Below are 27,840 nucleotides of genomic sequence, written 5' to 3' on the forward strand. Positions count from 1 at the left end.
ATTGGGAGAATGTCATATGGTCAGATGAAACCAAAATATAACTTTTTGGTAAAAACTCAACTTGTCGTGTTTGGAGGACAATGAATGCTGAGTTGCATCCAAAGAACACCATACCTACTGTGAAGCATGGGGGTGGAAACATCATGCTTTGGGGCTGTTTTCTGCAAAGGGACCAGGACGACTGATCCGTGTAAAGGAAAGAATGAATGGGGCCATGTATCGTGAGATTTTGAGTGAAAACCTCCTTCAATGCAAGGGCATTGAAGATGAAACGTGGCTGGGTCTTTCAGCATGACAATGATCCCAAACACACCGCCCGGGCAACGAAGGAGTGGCTTCGTAAGAAGCATTTCAAGGTCCTGGAGTGGCCCAGCCAGTCTCCAGATCTCAACCCCATAGAAAATCTTTGGAGTGAGTTGAAAGTCCATGTTGCCCAGCAACAGCCCCAAAACATCACTGCTCTAGAGGAGATCTGCATGGAGGAATGGGCCAAAACACCAGCAACAGTGTGTGAAAACTTACAGAAAACGTTTGACCTCTGTCATTGCCAACAAAGGGTATATAACAAATTATTGAGATACACTTGTTATTGACCAAATACTTATTTTCCACCATAATAAATTAATTAAAAATCCTACAATGTGATTTTCTGTATTTGTTTTACTCATTTTGTCTCTCATGGATGAAGTGTACCTATGATGAAAATTACAGGCCTCTCATCTTTTTAAGTGGGAGAACTTGCACAATTGGTGGCTGACGAAATACTTTTTTGCCCCACTGTATATATATGCACAGAGTACCAGTCAAAAGTTTGGACACACCTACTCATTCAAGGGTTTTTCTTATTTTTTTGCTATTTTCTACATTGTAGAATAATAGTGAAGCCATCAAGACTATGAAATCAAGACTATGAAATAACATATATGGAATCATGTAGTAACCAAAGATTCTTCAAAGTAGCTACCCTTTGCCTTGATGACAGCTTTGCACACTCTTGGCATTCTCTCAACCAGCTTCATCTGGAATGCTTTTCCAATAGTCTTGAAGGGGTTCCCATATATGCTGAACACTTGTTGGCTGCTTTTCCTTCACTCTGCTGTCCAACTCATCCTTAACCATCTCAATTGGGTTGAGGTCAGGTGTTTGTGGAGTGTCAACAGCAGAGCACCCCTACACCTAAAAATTATCTATTTTATTGGTTTGTTTAACCTATTTTTGGGTACTACATGATTCCATATGTGTTATTTCATAACATTTTATCAATTTCCTGACTGTATTAGATCATGGATTGATAAGCATGACACGCATCATTTGTTAGACAGGATAGAGTTTCTTCTAGTCGGCTCGGCGATTTGAACCAGTAACCTTCCCTTTACAAGCTCACTGTTGCTAACCGCCAGGCTACCAGCTGGGCTACCAGGGATAGGGTCAACTAAGGGTATGAGTTAAGGTTAGGGTTTAGGGTAAGGACATCCCAATGAGTCCAGATAGCGCTAACCTTATTTTTATGAGTCATTGGGTACACAACCATTGGTGCGTGTTGGACGCTCCGCCCATGGAGGCGGTAGCGTAATAACTGAGAATGAAGGAAATCGTGTAAAGACTGGCATCTGACAGCGCAGCAGTAAGCTACGTCCAAAGTGTTGTTTGCTTGAACTATTTATATTTACTTGAAGTAGCCAACTGCTTCAGATTGTTTCGAATGGAGACCAGACAACAGGGTGAGTGAGAATTCCAACTCTCTAAAAGTATAGAATAATATGTTCCACATAGTGGATTTTTGTTGTTGCATTTATTCAACTGGGTAATTAGTATTTAGCCAATTGTTTGTTACTTACAATTATCAGAGATGAACGAAAACTATTGTTAGTGTATTCATATGTGATATAGACTTAGTTAACCTTAATGCATATATTAGTAACCGTAATAAGCAGTTGACCTTGTATATGGGATGATGGTCTTGATAGGTGCGTCATAACGTTTAACAAATTCTTCCTCAAAAGACACATTTTATCAACAGAGTAGCCAGTTATCACATGACGCATCTAGGCTGCCTAATGGAGCACGTGGTTAATTTTTCAATTTCTGTCCGGTGTGCAACATGGTAACAAAAGATCAAGTTCATGTGGATGTAATATTGCTCTGTCCCTCTGTTAGGTTAAAATTCATTTTGCAAACCATATGACTGGCTCAAGGGCAAGGCCACTATTTCCCCTCCCCACATGACCATCTGACCAAATAATTGAAACCTTGTGATTGGTATTTAGTTTGGAGAGGGTTTCTTTGTAGTTGGCCCAATCTTCCAAATAGCAAGATGGCTGTCATATCTTGTTCACACTAGATTAGGTTACCAGTTGAATACTGGATATTATAATCAACCTTCTGGTTCAAACAAGGTCTAGGCATTGGTTTTTATCAACCTCTGGTTATCAAGTTACAGTCAGTCTGTAATGTAAGGGTTTTGAACCGGAGTTCCGCAGTCCGTGGAGGTACTGCAGGATGTGTGCGAACATGTATAAAGAAAGAAAAGTGTCGCCCCCCCCCCCCAATGTTTTTATTAAAATCACTCGCAACAACAGAATATTATTTTTTTTGACTACATGCCTACAGTACAGTGGAAGAGGAGAATATCTTATTTCTAATCATGTCCATGTTAATTCTCAACTCCAAATATTGAGCAAATTACACTAATTGGAGCTAATTACACTCACTGGAGTATCTGACACAAGCTTAGAAAAGCACCCATGAATAGATTACCAGGCTTGTCAAGTGCCAATGGCTGCTTGTAAGCTTTCTTGACTGACTTGGACTCTCATTTTGCCAACCCACGGCTAACCTTTGTTTAATCAGCTGAACAGCTGTTCTTAGAGGAAATAAGCTATATTAGAGTTTACACTTCCTCTTCCAATTATAATGTGAGGAGGTCAAAATAATGAAAAACTATTTTTCACACATTAATTTTAAAATGTTGTAAGCCAGTATGAGGGTTTGCACTCAAGCTAAAAAGAAAGGTGGCGTGTGCGTAAGATAAAAAAAATATATATAAAGTTAGTTCTAAAAGGACTAGCACTCAAACCATGAATAGGAATAACCCAAGGAGGCAGAGATGTAAAAATAATATACTTAATTTAACAAATGCTCAAAAAAATACAAAGGGTGACAGTGCAAGGTGCAAAAAAAGTTAATAAAGAGCATACCTTTCGGCCTTATACATTCATCACTGCTGTACAAAGCATTGATTACTTGATGACAAGACGTGACATTTTTTGGGGGGGTTAATGTATGATGGGGGTCCGTGGGTCGCCAGTTTGCCTGGGAGCGGGTTCCTGAGCCAAAAACATTGAAGACCCCTGCTTTAATGGACACTGTAACCTACATTGTACACCAATTGTGTGTGTAACCTACTCTTTGGTCTTGCACCCCATTCATTGGCCTATGAACATCAAATGCATCATCATCAGATCTGTACTTGAGTGTACTGAGCAACTTTAATGTACTGAGTGATGGTGCAGGGGTATGGGGTAGGACCTTGTAGACTGATGAGTGGGTTATGCCCAGCAGGTTTGAGATGCAACCTGAAGGTGACATTCCTTTGTTCAGTCTCTCCTTCCCGGTTATTGGTAGTATTACAGTAGTTACAGAAATTTGAGTGTCATCATGGGCCCACTGTTGAATAGTAAACCTGTGCAACATCAATTGCATATGTTGTATAGGCTACTGTGAATTGTAATAGCATGTGGTGATAAATCATTGGATTTAGATCCACTGATCTGTCTTGACGATTCTGCACAATTAAACCAGAAAATGGGCCTATGTGTTCTAAATAGGGCAAGCAAGCATATCATGTAAATACAGTTGAAGTCAGAAGATTACATACACCTTAACCAAATATACACTGCTCAAAAAAATAAAGGGAACACTTAAACAACACAATATAACTCCAAGTCAATCTCACTTCTGTGAAATCAAACAGTCCACTTAGGAAGCAACACTGATTGGCAATAAATTTCACATGCTGTTGTGCAAATGGAATAGACAACAGGTGGAAATTATAGGCAATTAGCAAGACACCCCCAATAAAGGAGTGCTTCTGCAGGTGGTGACCACAGACCACTTCTCAGTTCCTATGCTTCCTGGCTGATGTTTTGGTCACTTGAATGCTGGCGGTGCTTTCACTCTAGTGGTAGCATGAGATGGAGTATACAACCCACACAAGCGGCTCAGGTAGTGCAGCTCATCCAGGATGGCACATTAATGCGATCTGTGGCAAGAAGGTTTGCTGTGTCTGTCAGCGTAGTGTCCAGCGCATGGAGGCTCTACCAGGAGACGGGCCAGTACATCTGGAGACGTGGAGGAGGCCGTAGGAGGTTGTTAACCCAGCAGCAGGACCGCTACCTCCGCCTTTGTGCAAGGAGGAGCAGGAGGAGCACTGCCAGAGCCCTGCAAAATGACCTCCAGCAGGCCACAAATGTGCATGTGTCTGCTCAAACGGTCAGAAACAGACTCCATGAGGGTGGTATGAGGGCCCGACATCCACAGGTGGGGGTTGTGCTTACAGCCCAACACCGTGCAGGACGTTTGGCATTTGCCAGAGAACACCAAGTTTGGCAAATTCGCCACTGGCGCTTCCGATGAAAGCAGGTTCACACTGAGCACATGTGACAGAGTCTGGAGACGCCGTGGAGAACGTTCTGCTGCCTGCAACATCCTCCAGCATGACCGGTTTGGCGGTGGGTCAGTCATGGTGTGGGGTGGCATTTCTTTGGTGGCCCGCACAGCCCTCCATGTGCTCGCCAGAGGTAGCCTGACTGCCATTAGGTACCGAGATGAGATCCTCAGACCCCTTGTGAGGCCATATGCTGGTGCGGTTGGCCCTGGGTTCCTCCTAATGCAAAACAATGCTAGACCTCATGTGGCTGGAGTGTGTCAGCAGTTCCTGCAAGAGGAAGGCATTGATGCTATGGACTGGCCCGCCCGTTCTCCAGACCTGAATCCAATTGAGCACATCTGGGACATCATGTCTCGCTCCATCCACCACAGACTGTTCAGGAGTTGGCGGATGCTTTAGTCCAGGTCTGGGAGGGTCTCCTGAGGGTTCTCATCTGCCACCTGATCAGGAGCATGCCCAAGTGTTGTAGGGAGGTCATACAGGCACGTGGAGGCCACACACACTACTGAGCCTAATTTTGACTTGTTTTAAGGACATTACATCAAAGTTCATCAGCCTGTAGTGTTGTTTTCCACTTTCAGTTTATTTTGATATAGGACTCATTTTATTGTGGATATAGATACTTTTGTAGCTGTTTCCTCCAGAATCTTCACAAGGTCCTTTACTGTTGTCCTGTGAATGATTTTCACTTTTCGTACCAAAGTGCGTTTATCTCTAGGAGTCAGAACGCGTCTCCTTCCTGAGTGGTATGATGGCTGTGTGGTCCCATGGTGTTTATACTCACGCACTATTGTTTGTACAGATGAACGTGGTACCTTCAGGCATTTGGAAATTGCTGCCATGGATGAACCAGACTCTTGGCTGATTTCTTTTGATTTTCCCATGATGTCAAGCGAAGAGGCACTGAGTTTGGAGGTTGGCCATGAAATACATCCACAGGTACACATCCAATTGACTCATGATGTCAATTAGCCTACCAGAAGCTTTTAATTTTCTGGAATTTTCCAAGCTGTTTAAAGGCACAGTCAACTTAGTGTATGTCAACGTCTGACCCACTGGAATTGTGATACAGTGAAATAATCTGTCTGTAAACTATTTTTGGGGAAATTACTTGTGTCATGCACAAAGTAGATCTCCTAACCGACTTGCCAAAACGATTGTTCAACAAGAAATTTGTGGAGTGGTTGAAAAACTAGTTTTAATGACTCCAACCTAAGTCTATGTAAACATCCAACTTCAACTGTAGATAGAAAGATTTCACTTTTGGAATACTAAAGTTCTCTAGCATGTTATGTTTGACGCTGGTTAGGCAATTCAGACATTTTTAATTAGCTCAACTTCATCAGGCCAACAATGAAACACCTATGTAATTTATGTATGTGTCAAAAATGTTCAGATGTTTGTTATACAGCATTTTTTTTCTCTGGTTATGAACATGTTATATCTATAGGCTGTATGTTTAGAACATGTGACCTCCTTGGACAAAGTAGTCTAGGCCTACACACAGAGTACAAAACATTAGGAACACCTGACCTTCCTAATATTGACTTGCATTCCCTTTTACCTCAGAACAGCCTCAATTCGTTCGGGCATGTACACTGCAAGGTGTTTGTCCGTGTGTGTGTGTGTTCCACAGGGACGCTGCCCATGATGACTCTAGTGCTTTCCAAAGTTGTCAAGTTGGCTTGAAGTCCTTTGTGTGGTGGACCATTCTTGATACACGCGGGAAACTGTTGAGTGTGAAAAACCCAGCAGCATTGCATGTCTTGACACACTCAGACTAGAGAACGACCGCTATGGATTTTTTTTAGGGCCGAAATCAATAGTTTAGGCCGATATACAATATCATTAAACAGCCATGTATGCATTAATGCATACATTTTTTTTAAATAAAACAATACATTTGACTTTGTTGATATGTAGTTAAATAGGAAAAATCTGAATATATTCAGACCCCTTGACTTTTTCCACATTTTGTTACAATACAGCCTTCTAAAATTGCTTACATTGATGAAAAATCAATCTACAAACAATACCCCATAATGACATAATGTGAAAACAGGTTTTATACATTTGCACAAATTTATAAAAAAATACAAAAATGGATGAGACTTGAAATTAAGCTCAGGTGCATTCTGTTTTCATTGATCATCCTTGATGTTTCTACAACTTGATTGGAGTCCACCTGTGCAAAATTAAATTGAATGGACAGGATTTGGAAAGGCACACACCTGTCTAGATAAGGTTCCACATTTGACAGTGCATGTCAGACTAGAAACAAAGTCATGAGGTTGAAGGAATTTTCTGTAATGCTCCAAAGATTGTGTTGAGGCACAGATCTGGGGAAGGGTACCAAAAAATGTCTACAGCATTGAAGGTCCCCAAGAACACATTGGTCTCCATCATTTTTAAATGGAAGATGTTTGGGACCACCAAGACTCTTCCTAGAGCTGGCCGCCCAACCAAACTGAGCAGTCGGATAAGAAGGGCCTTGGTCAGGGAGGTGACCAAGAACCCGATGGTCACTCTGACAGAGCTCCAGAGTTCTTCTGTGGACAACCATCGCTGCAGTGTTCCACCAATCAGGCCTTTATGGTAGAGTGGCCAGATGGAAACCACTCCTCAGTAAAAGGCACATGACAGCCCGCTTGGGGTTCGCACAAAGTTTTGGCTTTTGTAGTTATGGGGTATTGTGTGTAAATTGATAAAGGAAAAAATCAATTTAATAAATTTTAGAACAAGGCTGTAACATAACAAAATGTGGAAATAGTCAAGGGGTCTGAAAACTTTCCAAATGCACTGTAATTTGATTTGAATGGTAATTCTCTTGATAAACTGGGTTAAGACTGCATGACCAGCCTTTCAAAGCACTTCATGGCTGCCAACATTAATTTTCTACAGGTTATTTAAAATATGATGGAGAAAAAAAACATGACTAAATAATTAATTATAAAAATAAAGAAATTAAGAAACTAACTTTCAAATGCAAGGAAACTTCTTTGCAGGGAAAAAACATGTTTGAATAAATGTGTAACGGTTCTCGTCTGTCGAAGGAGAAGCGGACCAAAATGCAGCGTGGTGGTTATTCATGTTCTTTAATGAAATTAACTAGACATGAAATAATGAACAAAACAAAGGCTGTATAGGTGAACACAAACACAGAGACAGGAACAATCACCCACGACACACTCAAAGAATATGGCTGCCTAAATATAGTTCCCAATCAGAGACAACGATAAACACCTGCCTCTGATTGAGAACCACTCCAGACAGCTATAGACTATGCTAGATACCCCCACTAAGCCACACACCCAACACCTAACAACACCCAAAAACAAAACACACCACAATAAATCCATGTCACACCCCGGCCTGACCAAATAAATAAAGACAAACACAATATACTACGACCAGGGCATGACAAAATGTGGGTTTTGACATTGTCATAACCAGTCATAAAATAACGCAATATATGTTACAAGGTACAACATGACAGTTGTCAGCTGTTGTGACATATTACATGGTTATAACCGTGACATAACGTGTTATTATGATAGGTTAAGTAAAGTGTTACCAAAAATAATGTACACTTTACTCCATACAATTTCCCTGACACCCAAAAGTACTCGTTACATTTTAAATACTTAGCAGGACAGGAAAATGTTCCAATTCACACACTCAAGAGAACATCCCTGGCCCATCAGCGCAATGAGCTGGCAGACTCAAACACACATGCTTAGTTTGTAAATTGTCTGTGTTGGCGTGTGCCCCTTGCCATCCTTAAATAAATAAACAAGACAATAGTGCCATCAAATTCCTTATATTAAGCAAATCAGAAGTTATTTATACTTTATTTTTGATACTTAAGTATATTTAAAAGTAGATTTTGGCTGATCTGTGGCATCTATGGTGCTACAGATGACAAACAGTCCGTTTGCCTTCTATATTGCCCTACTGAACAACAACAGTTGCATAAAAGCATCACATCCAACGTAATGTCATGATTTATGACCACAGATGCTTATGAAACTAGTAAAATTTGTTTGTCATTTTCCTTTTTTATATGGATTTATTTTATTTTTTTTAGCTGCCAGGACGCGTCTCTAAACAATTTAGCTGCCAGGACGCGTCTCTAAACAATTTAGCTGCCAGGACGCGTCTCTAAACAACTCAATTGACTAGTACAACTATTGGTCAATAAATGCGCGAACTTGATCCTACTGCTACGGTTGGATAGAGCGATGGCTGTAACTCCGCACCCTTTCACATCTCTTCATCGCTCATATCACTTGCTGCTGTATCCTGCTACTATGAGAACTATCTCAATGGTGATGACAGGGAGAAAGTGGGTAGGAAAAAGATGAAACAAGGATACACGTTAGTCTAGAAAAGGCCAATATCGGACCGCTATATCGGCCTGGCTGATTATCAGTCGTTCTCAAACTGGTGCGCCTGGCACCTACTATCATACCCTGATCAAAGGCACTTCAATCTTTTGTTTTGCTCATTCACCCTCTAAATGGCACACATAACCAATCATTGTCTCAATGTTTAAAAATGATTCTTTAACCTGTCTCATCTACACTGATTGAAGTGGATTTAACAAGTGGCATCGATACGGGATCATAGCTTTCACCTGGTCAGTCTATATCATGGAAGGAGGTGATCCTAATGTTTTGTACACTTAGTGTATATCTGATCAATAATGACTAATTTCATAAAATGAACCGTCTTTCCCCCTTGTTTCTGCTACCAAATGAAGAAAGAGGACAAGGACATATCAGGACAGGTATGCTGCTTCTCTGATTATCTGACTGCCCTTCACAGGAATGTTCATGTGATGTGTCCCTTCTGACTGGAGTAATGCAGTATTACTGATTCCTGTTTTAAGTCTCACTGTCGTGAGTGACTGAGGGACTGCACTCACTCTCACCTCCCTCCACCAATTGGATAAAAACACCCCTGACAGTGTTAATTCACCTAATGAGTTTGAGAGCAATCATTTGATGAAGTTGCAGTCAGAGGACTATCTGAAATGGCATCTTTGACTTGAGCTAGCTATCACCACTGCTTAATTCTGCTGTGGCTGAGGCGAAGGACTGTGGTAAATCTAGTTTGATAATCCCTGAGGAAAACCCCACTACTATAGCCAGGTCAGAAATGATGTAACAGGCCGAGATGGTCTAAAACGGAAGCAAAAAGTGGAACCAATTTCCAGATAACCTCTTATTTACTAACTGATCCATTTTATTTACTGTGGTTAAGAGCTCATCTCATTGGTAAGGGGATTGGAGATTTACAGTAACACTTACGGTCATGTTGGCTGCGTGCTCCGTCTGACACAGGTTAAGTTTACAGGATTTGTTTCTTCTGTCAATATGTAATGGGTAAACTCATTGAACATCAATGAGTTAGCGGTGATAATAGGAGATGACAGTGCTGTCATTGTGCAAGGGTCGAGAGGAGAGGGAATCAGTACATTTTCCATGTCGTCAAAATGGATCGCAACCTGTTTGTCTGCTTTGAGAGAGAGACAACCATTGTGATACCCACTGTGATACCATCACTAATAGACAGATATTTCACCTTGGATGACAGACTTTAGCATGGCCAGAGCAGCCATGTGTGAGAGAGATATGCCTTTCAGTTTGCCTATAGGTTCATATCAAGTTGATTGATTCTGTGTGAACAACACTGCGGAAGCTGTCAATACTACAGAATATTTGGTGTGGAGAAGGTTGTACAGCAAAACAATGATGACTTTGAGAACCTAGCATGTGAAAAGGAGAGAGTGTATTTCTACAGCTCTGGCCTCTGTGCTGCTGAATATGATTAGTGTAAGTTAATTGAGGATGAGTTGTCAAGCCACAGACTACCTTCAGACTACCCAGACCTGCTGACCTGAGAATGTGACAATGATGTGTTCAGATGCGAAATATCCGAAATAGACTCCAAAATCAGGAGGAGTACACAAGGACAGATACTGTAACCTTTTTAAAGTTTATGTAGTATTACAGAACCCTGACTGATTGTGGTTGGATTGATTGGATCGTACGTACATATCCCAACCAGAAGTCATGGATTACAGGCAACATCCACACTAATCTAAAAGCTAGAGCTACTGCTTTCAAAGAGTGGGACACTAATCTGGACGCTTATAAGAAATCCCACTACGACCTTTGATGAGCCATCAAACAATCAAAACATTAATACTAATAATATTAATAATAACATTAATAATAAGATCTACTCCCCCTATGTCAGCTGTGATGCTTGTCGGATGTGGCAGGGCTTGAAACGATCATGGAATGCAAAGGGAAAACTGTCCAGTGATGTGAGCCTACCAGAAGAGCCAAACGCCTTCTATGCTCATTTCGAGGCAAGTAACACTGAACCATGCATGAGAGCACCAGCTGTTATGGATGACTGTGTGATCTCGCTCTCCGGAGCCGATGTGGGTAAGACCTTTAAACAGGTACACGTTCACAAGGTCGCAGGACCAGATGGATTATCAGGATGTGTACTCGGAGCATGCGCTGACCAGCTGGCAAGTATTTTCACTGACATTTTTAACCTCTCCCTGACCCAGTCTGTAATACCTAAATGTTTCAAGAAGACCACCATAGTACCTTTGCCCAAGAATGCCAAGGTAACCTGTCTAAATAACTATCGCCCCGTACCACTCACATCTGTGGCCATGAAATGCTTTGAAAAGGTGTTGATGTAAGTCATGACCAGCATCATCCAAAATAGACTATTTACTAATTAACAAAAAATAATGTGTGTCGTATAAAATATATTCACCCCATCCAGTATTGTAATCAAAACTTAACAGAAAATATGTGGTCCTTGGCTCAGACTCTGTAGTAGTGTGTGCTGAATAGCATCTCATTAGTGTGCAAGATCTTGAGAATCAGCTGTACATGTGATGGAAGAATACACTGCATGCAGAGGGTTGCAATTCCATTGAATTGGGGATAGTTTAACCAAAATGTGCCACAAGACCTAGAATTTACTTGTGTATCCCACAAAAAAAGGTACACTGTTATAAGCTAACTTTTTTGCTGAATTTAAGCAAATTTCAGAAAATTCCCGGGCTTAACATCCCATGGAAAAGTTCCAGAAAAATTCTGGAAATTTACCCGAAAAGTTTGACTCTTTGCAACCCTATCCCTACCTATATGTACATATCTACCTCAATTACCTTGTACCCCAGCATATCGAATTGGTACTGGTACCCTGTGTATATAGCCAAGTTATCATTACTCATTGTGTATTTATTCCTCATGTTTAAAAAAACAAAACAAATTTAATCTCTTCATTATTGGGAAGTAAGTAAGCATTTCACTGTTAGTCTAACTTGTTGTTTACAAAGTATGTGACAAATAACATTTGAGTCTCTGGACTTGAACCCAATTGAAAACTTGTGGTTTGAGTTGAATAGGGCAGTCCATTAGTGCAGACAAAGGATATCAAAGGATCTGGAAAGATTCTGTATGGAGGAATGGTCTAATGGTCTATTCCTCAAATGTGTTTTCCAATCTCAGTGCTGTTGTCCTAGCAAGGGTAGGGTGCACAAAGTATTGAAAACAAGGGTGCCAATAATTTTGACAACCATTCTTTTGTAGAAAAATAAATGATTATTTATCAAGTAATCTTTTTCTCTGAGTATTTGTATAAGAGTATCATTTTTCTTCACACAATATAGCTGAGTATTTTAATTATTTATTTTATAGTCTTTGTTCATCGCTGTCAAGGCTGCCAATAATTTTGGCAGTGACTGTGGTGCTCTGTTAAATCAGACTGAGGCAGGGATGGGGTGATGTTTAGAGCTGTGTGGTGAAACAGCAATGTGATTTTCAGATGACAGGCTGCCAGGGAGTCAAGAGTCAGTCCATCGACTCCAATGACATTCCGGCTGCATGGTTTCCTGTAGTTTTTGTTATTTCCATATTGATTATTTAAGGAACATGAGAAAATGTTAATATATCTACAGCAGGGACCTCATTCAGGGCCTCAGGAACAATGCTAATGGACGCAGAACCTCACACTGGCAACACAAACACAAGACCTCTAAATAGTCAGATTTAAATTGAATGAGCCTATTGTTGACAGATTGACATGTCTTAATGACAACAAAATGATTCAATGAATATGATTAGGTTTGCACGTCTACGTGGCAAGTTGCTAAGCAACATATCCCTACCGGGGGCCTACCCTTTCACAGTGAAAAGATAGAAACCGCTGTTCAAAGTAAACTGAATCTTTTCCCATTTGAGATGAGCAAAGTGTCAGTAGCAAACGAATGAGGTAAATCGAATGACCATACAATGCTGAGTTTGGTTATATTGTGCTCTGAAATATATTGACTATTACAAGCACTGAAGCAAGGCAAAATGACAGCGCTGTAGAGTGATTCACAAGGAGAGCTGCAGTTCATAAAGTGGAAGGCTACATGAAAAGGCTCCAAATAAAGTGAACGGCTCCAAAGGGTTCTGATGAGAAAGTATTGGACTCCATTCCCCAGCACAGCCTTCCTGTCTGTTATTGGGTTATGTGGCCAAACTGCATCACGAGCTCTGTGCCATGCCACCATTCATCTGCAGATGTAATGAGAAGCCAGGCCTCAAAGACATGATGCATGTTTATTAGTTGTTGTCTTTGTCTGGACAAAAACATCTGCTAGCTAGCTTGTCGCTGCTCAATAACATCCCTTAAGTTTAGATGTCGTAGTTATGTCCTGGCTCAGAGCTTTTCAACCTTGGAATTAGTGTAGGTTGGGATTTCTATTCACTTTACATTGTCAGGTGTATTACTGTAGGCTTGTATAGAATGTACAGCCACAGTCTCTTTACTGTACTTCTTATGCAGTTATAAGAGACTATTGGGAGTCGGGACAATTAATGACTGATCTAATCTGCAGAGGGAACACCATGTCAGGGCTTTGGCCATTACTTCATCGGTCTGTGCGTCAGTCGTTTAGAGCAGGGCTGCAGATATTGACCAGACACTCAGTGCTTCACGTACCAGGAAGTGTTATGATTGTCTGGTTTTGCTTATATTGTGACTGTAAACACACACATGCACGCACAGATGCATGCATGCACTCACACACACACTTATTATCATGTAATTAGATCACTATTATGTTCCAGAAACAATTGCAATAAACAATAGATTTGTGCTCCTATTTAATTAGACACTGTTAGTCAGACCTATTGACCTTTTTTGTTTTAGTGGAACTAGATAAGAAACAACATCTAAGACGGTTAATTAAGTGATAATGCCAGAGATACTGGTGTTGGGAGGATATATTGCTGTTCATATAAGGCCGGCAAACTGTGCTAATATATCTTCAACACCGGCTTCAATGGCATTATCACTTTTATATAAGAGGTTACCAACATATTCAAATAATGATTGACATATTTTCATTAAAAAAAACATTATTTTGATGAATTTATTCATACTATTTCATCCTTTCACGAGATATAGTCCCGACACAAATCTAGGTTGCTACCCAAGCCAGCTGGGTATGTGTTTATTTTTTTTTGTCTGTGTAATTGCATGTCAGCACTCGTTATATACAGTGGGGGGAAAAGTATTTAGTCAGCCACCAATTGTGCAAGTTCTCCCACTTAAAAAGATGAGAGGCCTGTAATTGTCATCATAGGTACACTTCAACTATGAGAGACAAAATGAGAAAAAAAATCCAGAAAATCACATTGTAGGATTTGTAATGAATTTATTTGCAAATTATGGTGGAAAATAAGTATTTGGTCAATAACAAAAGTTTGTCTCAATACTTTGTTATATACCCTTTGTTGGCAGAGGTCAAACATTTTCTGTAAGTCTTCACAAGGTTTTCACACACTGTTGCTGGTATTTTGGCCCATTCCTACATGCAGATCTCCTCTAGAGCAGTGATGTTTTGGGGCTGTTGCTGGTGTTTTGGGGCTGTTCCCTCCAAATATTTGCTATGGGGTTGAGATCTGGAGACTGGCTAGGCCATTCCAGGACCTTGAAATGCTTCTTACGAAGCCACTCCTTCATTGCCCAGGCAGTGTGTTTGGGATCATTGTCATGCTGAAAGACCCAGCCATGTTTCATCTTCAATGCCCTTGCTGATGGAAGGAGGTTTTCACTCAATCTCACGATACATGGCCCCATTCATTCTTTCCTTTACACGGCTCAGTCGTCCTGGTCCCTTTGCAGAACAACAGCCCCAAAGCATGATGTTTCCACCCCCATGCTTCACAGTAGGTATGGTGTTCTTTGGATGCAACTCAGCATTCTTTGTCCTCCAAACACAACGAATTGAGTTTTTACCAAAAAGTTCTATCTGACCATATGACATTCTCCAATCTTCTTCTGGATCATCCAAATGCTCTCCAGCAAATGCTCTCCAGCTTGTTTGTAGGTGACCAAATACTTATTTTCCACCATAATTAGCAAATAAATTCATTAAAAATCCTACAATGTGATTTTTCTGGGGTTTTTTCTTCTCATTTTGTCTGTCACAGTTGAAGTGTACCTACGATGAAAATTACAGGCCTCATCTTTTTAAGTGGGAGAACTTGCACAATTTGTGGCTGACTAAATACTTTTTGCCCCACTGTATAGCGTCAGTCGTTTTGTTAGTTTTGTGTTCTTTCTTTATTAAAAGAGGAATGTATTCATATCACGCTGCGCCTTGGTCTCATCGGTACGACGAACGTGACAGTCTAGATGCTTTTTATAAATTGTTTATATAAAAAGTTTATAAATTGCCTGGCTGGGCTGATGAGCCAGTGGATCGCGCAGTGATCCAACATCATAGCTTTAGCCGGTGATAACTTTTGTAATAGACACCAGCTGTAATGCAATTTTAATCAATCAGCATCCAGGATTAGACCCACCTAGTTGTATAAGCTCTTATAGACAACTGGTAGCCTTCTGGAACGGGTTAGCATTACTTTTCTCCAAATTACCCAGAAGATACTGTATCTTAGCTTTAAATGCATAAAAATATAAATGGGCTTGGAAATAGAAGCTCTAGTGTAGAGTATTATGGTCACTGGATCTAACGGTGGTTGTTAAACTATTTTGGGGTCATGCTGGGTATATTGGCATTGTCTCAGTGATGCAGAGCAGTGATCGAGTTCATTCTGTCTGAACTGTGGCCATGTTACTATGGCAACAGATTTGTGAATCTGCCTTGCTGTAGCCTACTCAGCTCTTCTAGTTAGACCATTTGACAGCAGGGTGCCTGAGTTACTAGCCATGACTTACTGTATGTGATTGTTAATGTCCACCATATGCAAATTTGTAGTTTCCTAACCTTTGGCAAGTTGGTTTAGTTTTTAATCCTCATCCTTGTCTATTCCCAGGTCTGTTGGATCCAGAGCCTGTAACAGAAGTAGATGAAGAGATGGTGTCAGATGTGGATCTCATCAACACTCTGACTGATGAAGAGAGGGAGGAAATATTGAGTGAACTCACAAAGGTAGTCCCTCTCATCAGCACTTTTCACTGATCTGTTTTTCAATGTTTAGCCTGGTATGTTGATCGATTTGGATTCAAGCAAGCTCTACCTTCATTCTGTCCTTCCAAATAAGCAAAAGTTTGCTAAAAGGTTAGTATACCTATCTCACATGAGCAGACAGTGTTGGACAATGGGAGAGAGATATCAAGAAAATAGGACTGGAAGTAGAGGGCATTATGAGTTATGTAAATCATGGCAGCTCTATCGGCAGAACTCTTATCATATTATGATTCAGCATAATTGGTATTTGGGTTACAGTTGTTACTGCCGGTCACTGTTTCCTCTGGTGTTGACCTCAGGCCACCTGGGCTCAGACCAAATACACTGTACTGTGTTATAAGGGAGAGCCATTGTTCTGTACTTCAGTTCCCTCAGTTTATTACAGCTCTATAACCAACATCTATGTAGCGTATTAGGCTTCATCCCAAAACAATATTACACTTTTTGAGCATTCAAAATGAATGCTCTATAAAGCAAACAAGGTCACATATGGATACTTGAGCCCAAGGGGAAATTAGTATCCCTCTCTTACTCCATTTCTCTAATTCTCTTTTTTTCTCTGTTTTTCTTTGTTTATCCCTCTAGTTAGAGGAAGACATCTCCACCCTGAGGCAAGTGTTGGCCTCCAAAGAGAAACACCACTCGGAGCTCAAAGCCAAACTGGGTATAACACCATTCATTGAGTTCAAACAGAACTTCAACAGGAGCTGGTATGACATGCAGACTTCCACTGCGTAAGTACCCAACATATTTCAGTGTGTGTATTATGCTTCATGTGTCAAATATATGTTGTTACAATACATTCCAATGTGCATGGAGCCAGAGGGATGGGAGGGGGGTCTAAATTAGACTCCTAAAGTTGCCATTTAAAGACTGTCTCAGAGTAAGTGCATAAGCTTAGCATTTGAAGAAGAAAATAGGAAAATGGCACTCGGGGCCCTTAAGGTGTTTTGCTCCTGACACCAGAGATTGCCTTTATGGGCATCACAGAGTGATGTATGTATGGATCCGGGTCTGTTCAGGCTCAGTGAGGCAGACATTGACAGGGAGCAAGCAGCCTATTAGTGCTGTTAAATCTACAGCAGCACAGTGCTGCCTGGCCCAGGACACATCTTCTCACGGGAGCAGCCAGTCAAAACAAACAGCAGCTTCAGGCTCTCTGAGACACTGATCAACATCAAAACAATGTGTGCAGTTCTGACCAGGACAATCCCTGAAAGATGTGTTAAGTGGACCGCTGATTTGTTTTGTAGAGCTCATATGCACTGAGCGGATAAAACATTAGGAACACCTTCCTAATATTGCGTTGCACCCTCTTTTGCCCTCTGAACAGCCTCCATTCGTCAGGGCATAGACTCTACAAGGTGTTGAAAGCATTCCACAGGGATGCTGGCGCATGTTGACTCAAATGCTTCCCACATGTGTCAAGTTGGCTGAATGTCCTTTGGGTGGTGGACCATTCTGGGGAAAACCCAGCAGCGTTGCAGTTTTTGGCACACTCAAACCGGTGCGCCCGGCACATACTAACATAACCCATTCAAAGACACTTAAATATTTTGTCTTGTCCATTCACCCTCTGAATGGCACACATACACAATCCATGTCACGACTGTCTCAAGGCTTTAAAATCCGTATTTAACCTGTCTCCTTCCCTTCATCTACACTGATTGAAGTCGATTTAACAGATGACATCAATAAGGGATCATAGCTTTCACCTGGTTAGTCTATATCATGGAAAGACCAAGTGTTCACTCAGTGTAGGTCAGTTCTGTAATTATAGCCATTTTGTGTGAACAGCCATACAGTCGGCCTAGATTTCCTGTCTCCCTGGTTATTCAGTTACCAGAGTCACACTTTAACTAGGTGCACAAATGAGCAGTGCCCCTCTCCAATCACTGTTACCATGGTGAGGGGGAACCGCAAGTCGCCAGGGCCAAGCAGATCCGGTGGTGCTGAGGGATCGTTGGCTGGACGGGAGAGGAGATTAGGGGGCCTCCACTGTGTAAATGCCACAACAAATCTCCTTAATCTCCAGTCCAACACAAAACAGGGACAAGTGTGAAGGAGGTCAACAACTCCATCAACGCCTGAGCTGTATCTATTGTCAGTGTGGTTTGTTGTTGGCATCCGTTGTTTACTAGATAGCTACAGTAGTTACCCTGGTAACCAAACAGACTTGCTAGTTTAGCTAACCAAACAATGAGTCCTAGCTAGATATTATGAAAATCGAATTCCACAATGCCAATAATGTTTTCAATTGAACTTTTGCTTTCAAAAGCAGCTAAAACATAACATGTAAGAATTAACTATAGCCATTGAATTCTACCGTGCTGATATGCCGTGTGCTATAGGGAAATAATGGACGCTCTAGAATGCTCTTCAAGTCAATCAGAAATGAGTATTCAACAATGCCGCAGTTTAATTAAGCAATAAGGCACGAGGCAGTGCTGTATCATTAATACAGTCACAGGTGAATGGTGCTGTTGGTCAACCCATTTACCTGTGACAGTATTCATGATATATCACTGCTTCGCATGCATTATTGCTTCATAAAACGCTTACTATCATATTACAACAACAATGAATTACATGTTTTCATTTAAACAGTTATTTTGAGTTCATTCATACAATTTAATTCTTCCACCAGAAGATATTGTCCGGACAAAAATCTTGGTCATGTTGCTCCAGTCGTTTAATTATTTTTGTGTAGTTGCTATGCAAAAGGCTCGTTGTCCGTTCTAAAGAAAATGGTTGCTATCCAGCCTCTGACTTATTGTCACTTGCTAGCTAACTTCAGCTAATTCAGTCACATCAAATATTGAACCTGGAATGGCACTACACTAGCTGCATTTTCATTTTTGAACTTTTTTCGATTGGCATTTAAATGGATATGTCTATGATAATGGGGTTGGTGCATGATTTCGACTGGCTCAGAAAAGTTGTCTCATCTACATGGAAACCATGTGTTTGAGTTCGATTTCATTCCATTCCAGCCATTACTATGAGCCCGTCCTCCCCATTTAAGGTGCCACCAACCTCCTGTGTTATAAAAGCACATTGCACAATCCATGGGTCAGATGCAGACCATAGACTGGAAATGGAATAGACAACAGGTGGAAATTATAGGCAATTAGCAAGAAACCCCCAATAAAGGATTGGTTCTACATGTGATGAACACAGACCACTTCTCAGTTCCTATGCTTCCTGGCTGATGTTTTGTTCAGTTTTGAATGCTGGCGGTGCTTTCACTCTAGTGGTAGCATGAGACTGAGTCTACAACCCACACAAGTGGCTCAGGTAGTGCAGCTCATCCAGGATGGCACATCAATGCGAGCTGTGGCAAGAAGGTTTGCTGTGTCTGTCAGCGTAGTGTCCAGAGCATGGAGGCGCTACCAGGAGACAGGCCAGTACATCAGGAGACGTGGAGGAGGCCGTAGGAGGGCAACAACCCAGCAGCAGGACTGCTACCTCTGCCTTTGTGCAAGGAGAAGCAGGAGGAGCACTGCCAGAGCCCTGCAAAATGACCTCCAGCAGGCCACAAATGTGCATGTCTGTTTCTGACCGTTTGGGCAGACTCCATGAGGGTGGTATGAGGGCCCGACGTCCACAGGTGGGGGTTGTGCTTACACCCCAACACCGTGCAGGACGTTTGGAATTTGCCAGAGAACACCAAGATTGGCAAATTCGCCACTGGCACCCTGTGCTCTTCACAGATGAAAGCAAGTTCACACTGAGCACGTGACAGACGTGACCAAGTCTGGAGACGCCGTGGAGAACGTTCTGCTGCCTGCAACATCCTCCAGCATGACCGGTTTGGTGGTGGGTCAGTCATGGTGTGGGGTGGCATTTCTTTGGGGGGCCGCACAGCCCTCCATGTGCTCGCCAGAGGTAGCCTGACTGCCATTAGGTACCGAGATGACATCCTCAGACCCCTTGTGAGACCATATGCTGGTGCGGTTGGCCCTGGGTTCCTCCTAATGCAAGACAATGCTAGACCTCATGTGGCTGGAGTGTGTCAGCAGTTCCTGCAAGAGGAAGGTATTGATGCTATGGACTGGCCTGCCCGTTCCCCAGACCTGAATCCAATTGAGCACATCTGTGACATGTCTCGCTCCATCCACCAATGCCACGTTGCACCACAGACTGTCCAGGAGTTGGCGGATGCTTTAGTCCAGGTCTGGGAGGAGATCCCTCAGGAGACCATCCGCCACTTCACCAGGAGCATGCCCAGGCATTGTAGGGCGGTCATACAGGCACGTGGAGGCCACACACACTACTGAGCCTCATTTTGACTTGTTTTAAGGACATTACATCAAAGTTGGATCAGCCTGTAGTGTTGTTTTCCACTTTAATTTTGAGTGTGACTCCAAATCCAGACCTCCATTGGTTGATACATTTGATTTCCATTGATCATTTTTGTGATTTTGTTGTCAGCACATCCAACTATGTAAAGAAAAAACTATTTCATTCATTCAGATCTAGGATGTGTTATTTTTAGTGTTCCCTTTATTTTTTGAGCAGTGTATAATGCAAAGTTGGGTGATGGACATCCACAAATGATTACATACCATAGGAAACGTAACTAAATGTAGTGTCTCGGAATTTACATATAGAAAAATACGAAAATGCTCTGATACCAGGTTTAGACTAGCAGGCTGTTAGACCTAGAAAACAAAGAGGAAAATCAATGGCTTCCCTTTATAGGCCAGAGCCCTAACAGTGGTATTTAAGCTGTACAAATGATCAAAGTGATGCTCTCCTGTGTGTCCCATCGATTCTGCAGCATCAATAGGGAACAGGCTTTCTCACCTAAGCCTTGCTCAGGGTGCATTGCCTTCGGGAAGGATTCAGACCCCTTGACTTTTTCCACATTTTGTTATGTTACAGCCTTATTCCAAAATTGATTAAATTGGTTTTTCCCCTTATCAATATCCAATAATGACAAAGCAAAAACAGGTTTTTAGAATTTCTTGCTAATTTATTACCTGAAATATCACATTTACACAAATATTCAGACCCTTTAGTCAGTACTTTGTTGAAGCACCTTGGGCAGCGATAACAGCATTGAGTGTTCTTGGGTATGATGCTACAAGCTTTGGCACACCTGTATTTGGAGTTTCTCCCATTCTTCTCTGCAGATCCTCTCAAGCTCTGGCAGGTTGGATGGGGAATGTCGCCGCACAGCTCTTTTCAGGTCTCTCCAGAGATGTTTGATGGGGTTCAAGTCTGGGCTCTGGCTGGGCCATTCAGAGACATGTCTCGAAGCCATTCCTATGTTGTCTTGGCATTGTGCTTAGGGTCGATGTCCCGTTGGAAGGTGAACCTTCTCCCCCAGTCTGAGGTACTGAGTGTTCTGGAGCAGGTTTTCATCAATGGTTTCTCTGTACTTTTCTCTGTTAATCTTTGCCTCGATCCTGACTAGTCTCCCATCTCCCCAGCATAATACTGCCACCACCATGTTTCACCGTAGGGATGGTGCCAGGTTTCCTCCCAACTTGACGCTTGGAATTGGTAGTTCCTAACTTTTTCCATTTAAGAATGATGGAGGCCATTGTATTCTTGGGGACCTTCAATATTGCAGAAATGTTTTGGTACCCTTCCCCAGATCTATGCTTGGACACAGTCCTGTCTCGGAGCTCTATGGACAATTCCTTCAACGTCACGGCTTGGTTTTTGCGCTGACGTGCACTGTCAACTTTGGGACCTGATAGATAGGTGTGTTAATCTCAAATCATGTCCAATCAATTTACTACAGATGGTCTCCAATCAAGTTGTAGAAACATCTCAAGGATGATCAGGGAGGAGTCTCTGTTTTTTATTAGCTAAAATGTAATACAACTTATTTTAACTTTGTTAATATGGCATATTGTGTGTAGATTGCTGTGGAAAATGTTGCATTTAATCCATTTTAGAATAAGGCTGTATCGTAACAAAATGTGGAAAAAGTCCAGGATTCTGAATACTTTCCAAAGGCACTGTATGTATACTATATGCAGTGAATAAAAATGAATCAAATCTGCTTTCCACAGGTAAAGGATATTCCCATCGGGCATATTTGTATAGATATGATGCTCTGCTGGAGAATCAGTTACACCCTGGCTCCAACTATGACTATGAAACTAATCTGTGTGTGTGTGTGTGTGTGTGTGTGTAGTGAATAGTGTTCTGAACAGGGATGGGAAGAGCACAGGAGTGGCTGTCCTAAGGTATCCTGTTCTTTGTCTGTTTTGATCATCACCGTCTTGTCTTTTCATTTGGCCAGGTACAAAAAGACATCGGAGACGTTGAGCACGGCAGGTCAGAAAACGTCAGCAGCGTTCACCACACTGGGAACAGCCATCAGCAGGAAGTTTGGGGATATGAGGTACAGTGTCACTGGTGCCTATGGCAACCACACATCAAAATATTGAATATCCTATCAACTAAATCCTTATGCTACATCTTTAAGCCTACAGCTATTGAAACAGAATACAGGGGCCCTCCAGTCAGAATGACCACGCTCCCCCCTCATCTCTGCTTCTCTGCACCCAGTCTGCCTTGTCATGTGCCCAACCCTCACCGTTGCTGGGGTTGACCCAGACAATCTGTTACAGGGGACATGTTTGCATTGCGTAAACCCAGAGTAAGCAGCTTTCTGCAGGCCAGATTGGATGCAGGCCGGGGTGGGTTTGGATCAGAGCTTGGAGAGCTGTGATCAGGGCTGGGAGAGCTGTGGGCTAGACAGCAGTGACTGACCATGATCAGCCCTGAAGGACTGGAGCTCTGACAAGGCATGGTGGCACAATAGAGCTCCATGGCTGGCCAGTATTCTGGCTCTACACTCTGCCACTGGGGAGCTATCGTATCATAGACAGCTGTCACTGGTAATGCAATACTCAGACGATTCATGACAAAGGAAAACTGTGATTTACTGTTATACCTGTCCATGTAGTGTGTGTTGTCGAGGTGTCAGTCTTTGTTTTGTTCTTTTAATATCGTTGTCATTATTGCATGATAATGACACGTAACAAAATACTTGGAATAGTGTATTTATCAATCAATTTTGTTTGAAATCATGTTTAACATTAATCTAGAGATGAATGGACATTCTTTCATGTATTCCAGCATGTTTGGCCTTGAGTTAATGTATCTCAGAAGGTATGCCCCCTAGTGTGTGTTTGTGTGTGTGTGTGTTTGTGTGTGCATGCAAATGAGTTCCTGTGGATTTTTTGTGTGAATTACATATACAATACAACACATTATTTGCACTGTTGCCCAGTGTAATGAAAAAGTGCCCTGGCCCACTTGCATTGGGTTTGAAATATGCTCAAAGTACTATTTAGCTAGGAGGTACCAGACAGAGCAAGGTATGTTGCCTGTGGTGATACTTGCTGCTGGCTTTACTCGGCACTACAGACTGCAGATTTCTATTTAAATAGTTGCAACCCAAACATTTGCATTCTATTTCATAATGTTGGCCTACAGTACAGTATGGCATTGCCATAGCTTGGATGATTGATTGGTTAACTGTGTGTTTGAAGTGTGTGGACTGGATCTTTATGTGGCTTTTCTTGAAAAGAAGATAATTTCAGAAATACAGCAAAGAGTTGAATTAAAGTTAGTGGGGCACTTGATACTGTCATTCAAATGTCTTGAAATATGTTTGTTTTTTCATCTCTTTCTACGCATCAAAAGATCAAATTCACTTGGGTAAGATATTGTGTTTGTGGAGTCTGATATTCTGTGTGTCTTTGCTATGACTGCACTGAAACTAGTCAAAAGACCAACTAAGGTGGTGGCCATTTACTTACTTAAATATGAGCGTAATTAGGATGATGACTCCCAACTGAATGGGATCATTTCCAGGATTTGATTGAGATAATTCCAGTGCAGTCACATAATAGTGAATATGCCAGCTCCTCAGATCTGTAGCAAACTGACCAGTAGGCATGCCTGACTTAGTGTTGTTGACCATAGCATTATTTGAGGGTAGACTAATATGGTTACAGTTGTGTTTTATTTTTATTTCTCTTTTGTACAATTACCATTACTAGTTCTCTAGAAGTTGTTAGTCATATAAATATGTGTAAGTCATCACTTTAGATGATACTGCATGACCTAAGTCGTCTAAGAACAGTGTTGAGTAGGGAACTACATGTAGTTCAACTCGTCATTTAACTACAAATGTTTTGCAGTAGGTTTGTGGTAGTTTAACTGAATTCAAATAGTGTTTTCAGTAGTAAATTGTTTTTTTACCATGTAGCGGTGTAAGTAACTACTGGAACTACACTACTTTTTTGGCTAAAATATGGATGAAGTAGGCAATACTTGGCTTTCCCAACACTGTCTAAGAACATATATTACATTATAAGCTATTATATTCCTCTATAATACTTACATCTAAGAACTTTAGGAAATCGGATGATGGGTAAATCTCTATTATAGAAACGTTTCCGTACTGTAGACTAGTGTGTGTGTGTGTGTGTGTGATTTCTGTAAATACATGTTAATGATTGAACTCCTCTCTTATCTGGGCCATGCTCTCTGGGGACAGCTACTCTATCCGCCACTCAATGAGCATGCCCGCTATGAGGTAATTGTGTGTAGTGATGGGGTTAGTACTCCGTTAGATCCCCATCCTTAGCCACCCAGTCATTCTTGTCTTACGGCTGAATGTTTGTAAGCATTATTATAAGGGGAATTTGTATTGTTTCAGAACTTACAGGTAAAACATAATCTTGGTCTATTTACTGCAGCAGTCATCAGGACCAGATGGCTAGAAATGTATTTATCTGACCTGTTTATTAAAAATACAGCAATCATAGAACTCTTAACACTAGAAAAAGCAACCTTTCAATTACACTGAGCATACAGGTCTTCTCACAGTGTTGTGTTGATAGAGGACTGTAAGTGCAGGCAGCTTTAGTTAAACTGTACACAACAGTAAAGGTACAGTATGGTGGCTGGCTTCAACTGTTGTGCAGTTCTGCTTCATGGTGACTCAGATACATGTCGTATAGTATTGTGGAAAACTGATCTGACTAATCATCCCATTAGGAACTCGCCCAGTTTCAAGTCCTTTGAGGAGAAGGTTGAATGCACCGTTTCCAACATAAAGGTAATGTGAAACATTACACATGTTGCTGTCAGAGCAATGACTGAGAGCTATGAGAGATTTATTTACGTAATGTTGAAGTAAGTTAGGCCGGGATTCAATACGATTGCGGATTTGGACAATGCCCCATTTTTAAAGGTAATTTTTCGATTTGAGATATGCAGCGGTTTTTAAGAACGTGTCCCTTCCCGAATGGGGGAACATTGTCTTTAAAATGTGCATTGCGGACAAAGCACGATTGAATCCCGGCCTAAGTAAAGTCAACATAAGTGAGTAAACATTATGTGCCTCAACAGTATTCAGGTCTTTCTTATTGACTCCTTTCTTTCAAAGCTTCACTTCCTCTAGTTTAGGTATTCCATAGGGCGGCGCACAATTGGTCCAGGTTTGGCCGGTGTAGACCATCATTGTAAATAAGAATTTGTTCTTAACTGACTTGCCAAGTTAAATAAAATAAAAATGTAAAATCATGTCTATTTTTACAGCTCAACTAATTGAAGTTAAACACTACTCTCTGGAGAACAATCACTCCACTTTGAATGTGAGCATTTAGAGCCAAATGTTGTCATCAGCAGGGTTGTTAGAACACCAAAGAAATGTCACAGATTCTTATTGGTTTTAACTTTTTTGTGTGTGCCTCTGCATTTTTGTTTTTGGAGCAGACCAAGGTGGGAAGCCAAGGGGGTGGAGGGAGTTTTGAGGAGGTGTTGTCTTCAGCCGCTCAAGCCAGTGCCCAAGAAACCCCCAGCAACAACATGTCCGAGAGCAGTGATCATGAGAGGACCTGCTAGACCAGTCTCAACCACTCAACTACCTCCCCAGACCAGGATTAGCACTCTACTGCCCCTCACTGGCCCAGATGCCACATTACCTGATGTGGAGTGCATGATATAGGCCTATCTACCCAAAGCCCCAACACAAATGTATATTATCTACCTGCTACTTAGCTTTATATGCGTTTCCATACAACATCAAAAAGAAAGATTGTGATACTGTAAAGTACTCCTGTCCTTGATATATCATTTCTATGACTACAACTATTATCTTTTTGTATTAAAATGAATCTGTTGCATTTATATCAAATGTATTTTGAAAAAAAATTAGTGACATTTCTTCCCAATACTAAAATGACTGACTTAATAACATTTTTTAATCATCAGGGCTCTATTCAATCCATATTGTGGAAGTCGTGTTATAGAGTGATACATTTTAAAGGCAATGTTCCTGCATTCACGGTAAATGCTGCATATGTTAGCTCAATCGGAAATGTACCCTTTCTATTGTGCAATCTGTACGGCTTCAGCAATACACATTGAATAGAGCACCTACTTTCCAAGAGTGGACAGTCATAACACTATTGGGGGGAGGGAGTTGTATTTGATACTTGAAATTGCATGTGCTGTGTTTGTAGGCCCATACTGTTAATGGGGACCAAGATACGGCCTTGTGCTGGAATCTACTGAATACACTGTCACACCTTTCGAATCATATTAATATATCCTTTATTCCAACCGTGCACCGTTTGCACATGAGCCTTGATCGGGGACAGAATGACCATCCAGTGTATGTATATGATACACAATTTATGCTTATTATAGATCACAGCTGTCAAGCAGTGTAGATGCTTTGACACCCTGTGGGATTAAACGTTTATTTTTAAATGTGTTTATTTCTGGTTATTACTGCTAATCTACAATAATGAACCATACAGCTGTTTTTTTTCTATTTACATAATTAGCACATTGTTTATTGTTCAAATAGTTTTTTATCATAACTGTGACGTTTCAGACATTTACCGATTTTAGGCCTAGATTCAATCAGATCAAGTGTTAACCTGCGATAGCTGACACCCGCATAGACTGATGTTTTGGTGGTGTCACAAAGCCAAATCTGTCCCACTCGCGTTTGAATTTCAGAATTAGAAAGTGTAGGCTATATAGAAATAAAGTCGCTCAAATTGAAAATCATTCAAACAAAATAGGGGACTTTTATCAACCTAATTGAGATGTACTGTAGATAACGTCTCACATTCCAGTGTTTGAATTTGTAAACAAGGCTGCATGGGTTCTCTCTTAAAGCGACACCATGCATGTCCACTGTAGGTATAATGCCAGGAGTCGCCTGTGGATTTGACCGCTCGAACACAGTTCCACATCAAACACTGCCGAAAAAACTGCTATGTGAACATACTGTGTTTACTGCAGTATCATTATTAAATATTTTTTTGCAAACCAACCTAAAGGTCCAGTGTCTTAAAACATGGTATTACATTGAAATATATACTATATGTTAAATGATGTGGTACTACTCTAATAAAACACTCAAGCACACATACATTGTATTAAAACAGCCCAAACACATTTTTAAATGTGCTGTAATTGACAAACAGCTTCCCATTCCCACGTCACGTGACTCATACAGGTGAAATATGTGCACATTCAGAAACGTTCATAAAAAAAAGACTCAATCTTTCCCAACTTCTATGTAGAATAAAAGGAGCACTTTAGGAGTAAAACAGGGCGCACGTTTTGTTTTCAACGATAGACCAGCTTT

General features: G+C 41.2%; 1 protein-coding gene across 4 annotated transcripts; it reads left to right on the forward strand.

Moving 5' to 3' along the window:
- The first annotated feature begins 1,524 nt into the window (after positions 1-1,524).
- LOC135506016 (tumor protein D53 homolog) lies at positions 1,525-26,952 on the forward strand. Of its 4 annotated transcripts, XM_064925349.1 has the most exons (8): positions 1,525-1,721; positions 9,432-9,458; positions 16,039-16,154; positions 16,779-16,927; positions 22,456-22,557; positions 25,230-25,290; positions 25,773-25,828; positions 25,950-26,026. In XM_064925349.1, exons 1-7 carry the CDS (start codon positions 1,703-1,705, stop codon positions 25,779-25,781), a joined length of 483 nt encoding a protein of 160 aa, XP_064781421.1. In that variant the 5' UTR covers positions 1,525-1,702; the 3' UTR covers positions 25,782-25,828; positions 25,950-26,026. The 4 variants fall into 4 exon arrangements, with proteins under 4 accessions (XP_064781421.1, XP_064781418.1, XP_064781419.1 ...); XM_064925346.1 differs by lacking the exon at positions 25,773-25,828 and having other exon boundaries at positions 1,528-1,721; positions 25,947-26,952; XM_064925347.1 differs by lacking the exon at positions 25,773-25,828 and having other exon boundaries at positions 1,531-1,721; positions 25,950-26,952.
- The last annotated feature ends 888 nt before the right edge of the window (positions 26,953-27,840 follow it).

This window comes from Oncorhynchus masou, chromosome 19 (genome assembly GCF_036934945.1).
Source record: "Oncorhynchus masou masou isolate Uvic2021 chromosome 19, UVic_Omas_1.1, whole genome shotgun sequence".
Taxonomy (NCBI): Eukaryota; Metazoa; Chordata; class Actinopteri; order Salmoniformes; family Salmonidae; genus Oncorhynchus; species Oncorhynchus masou.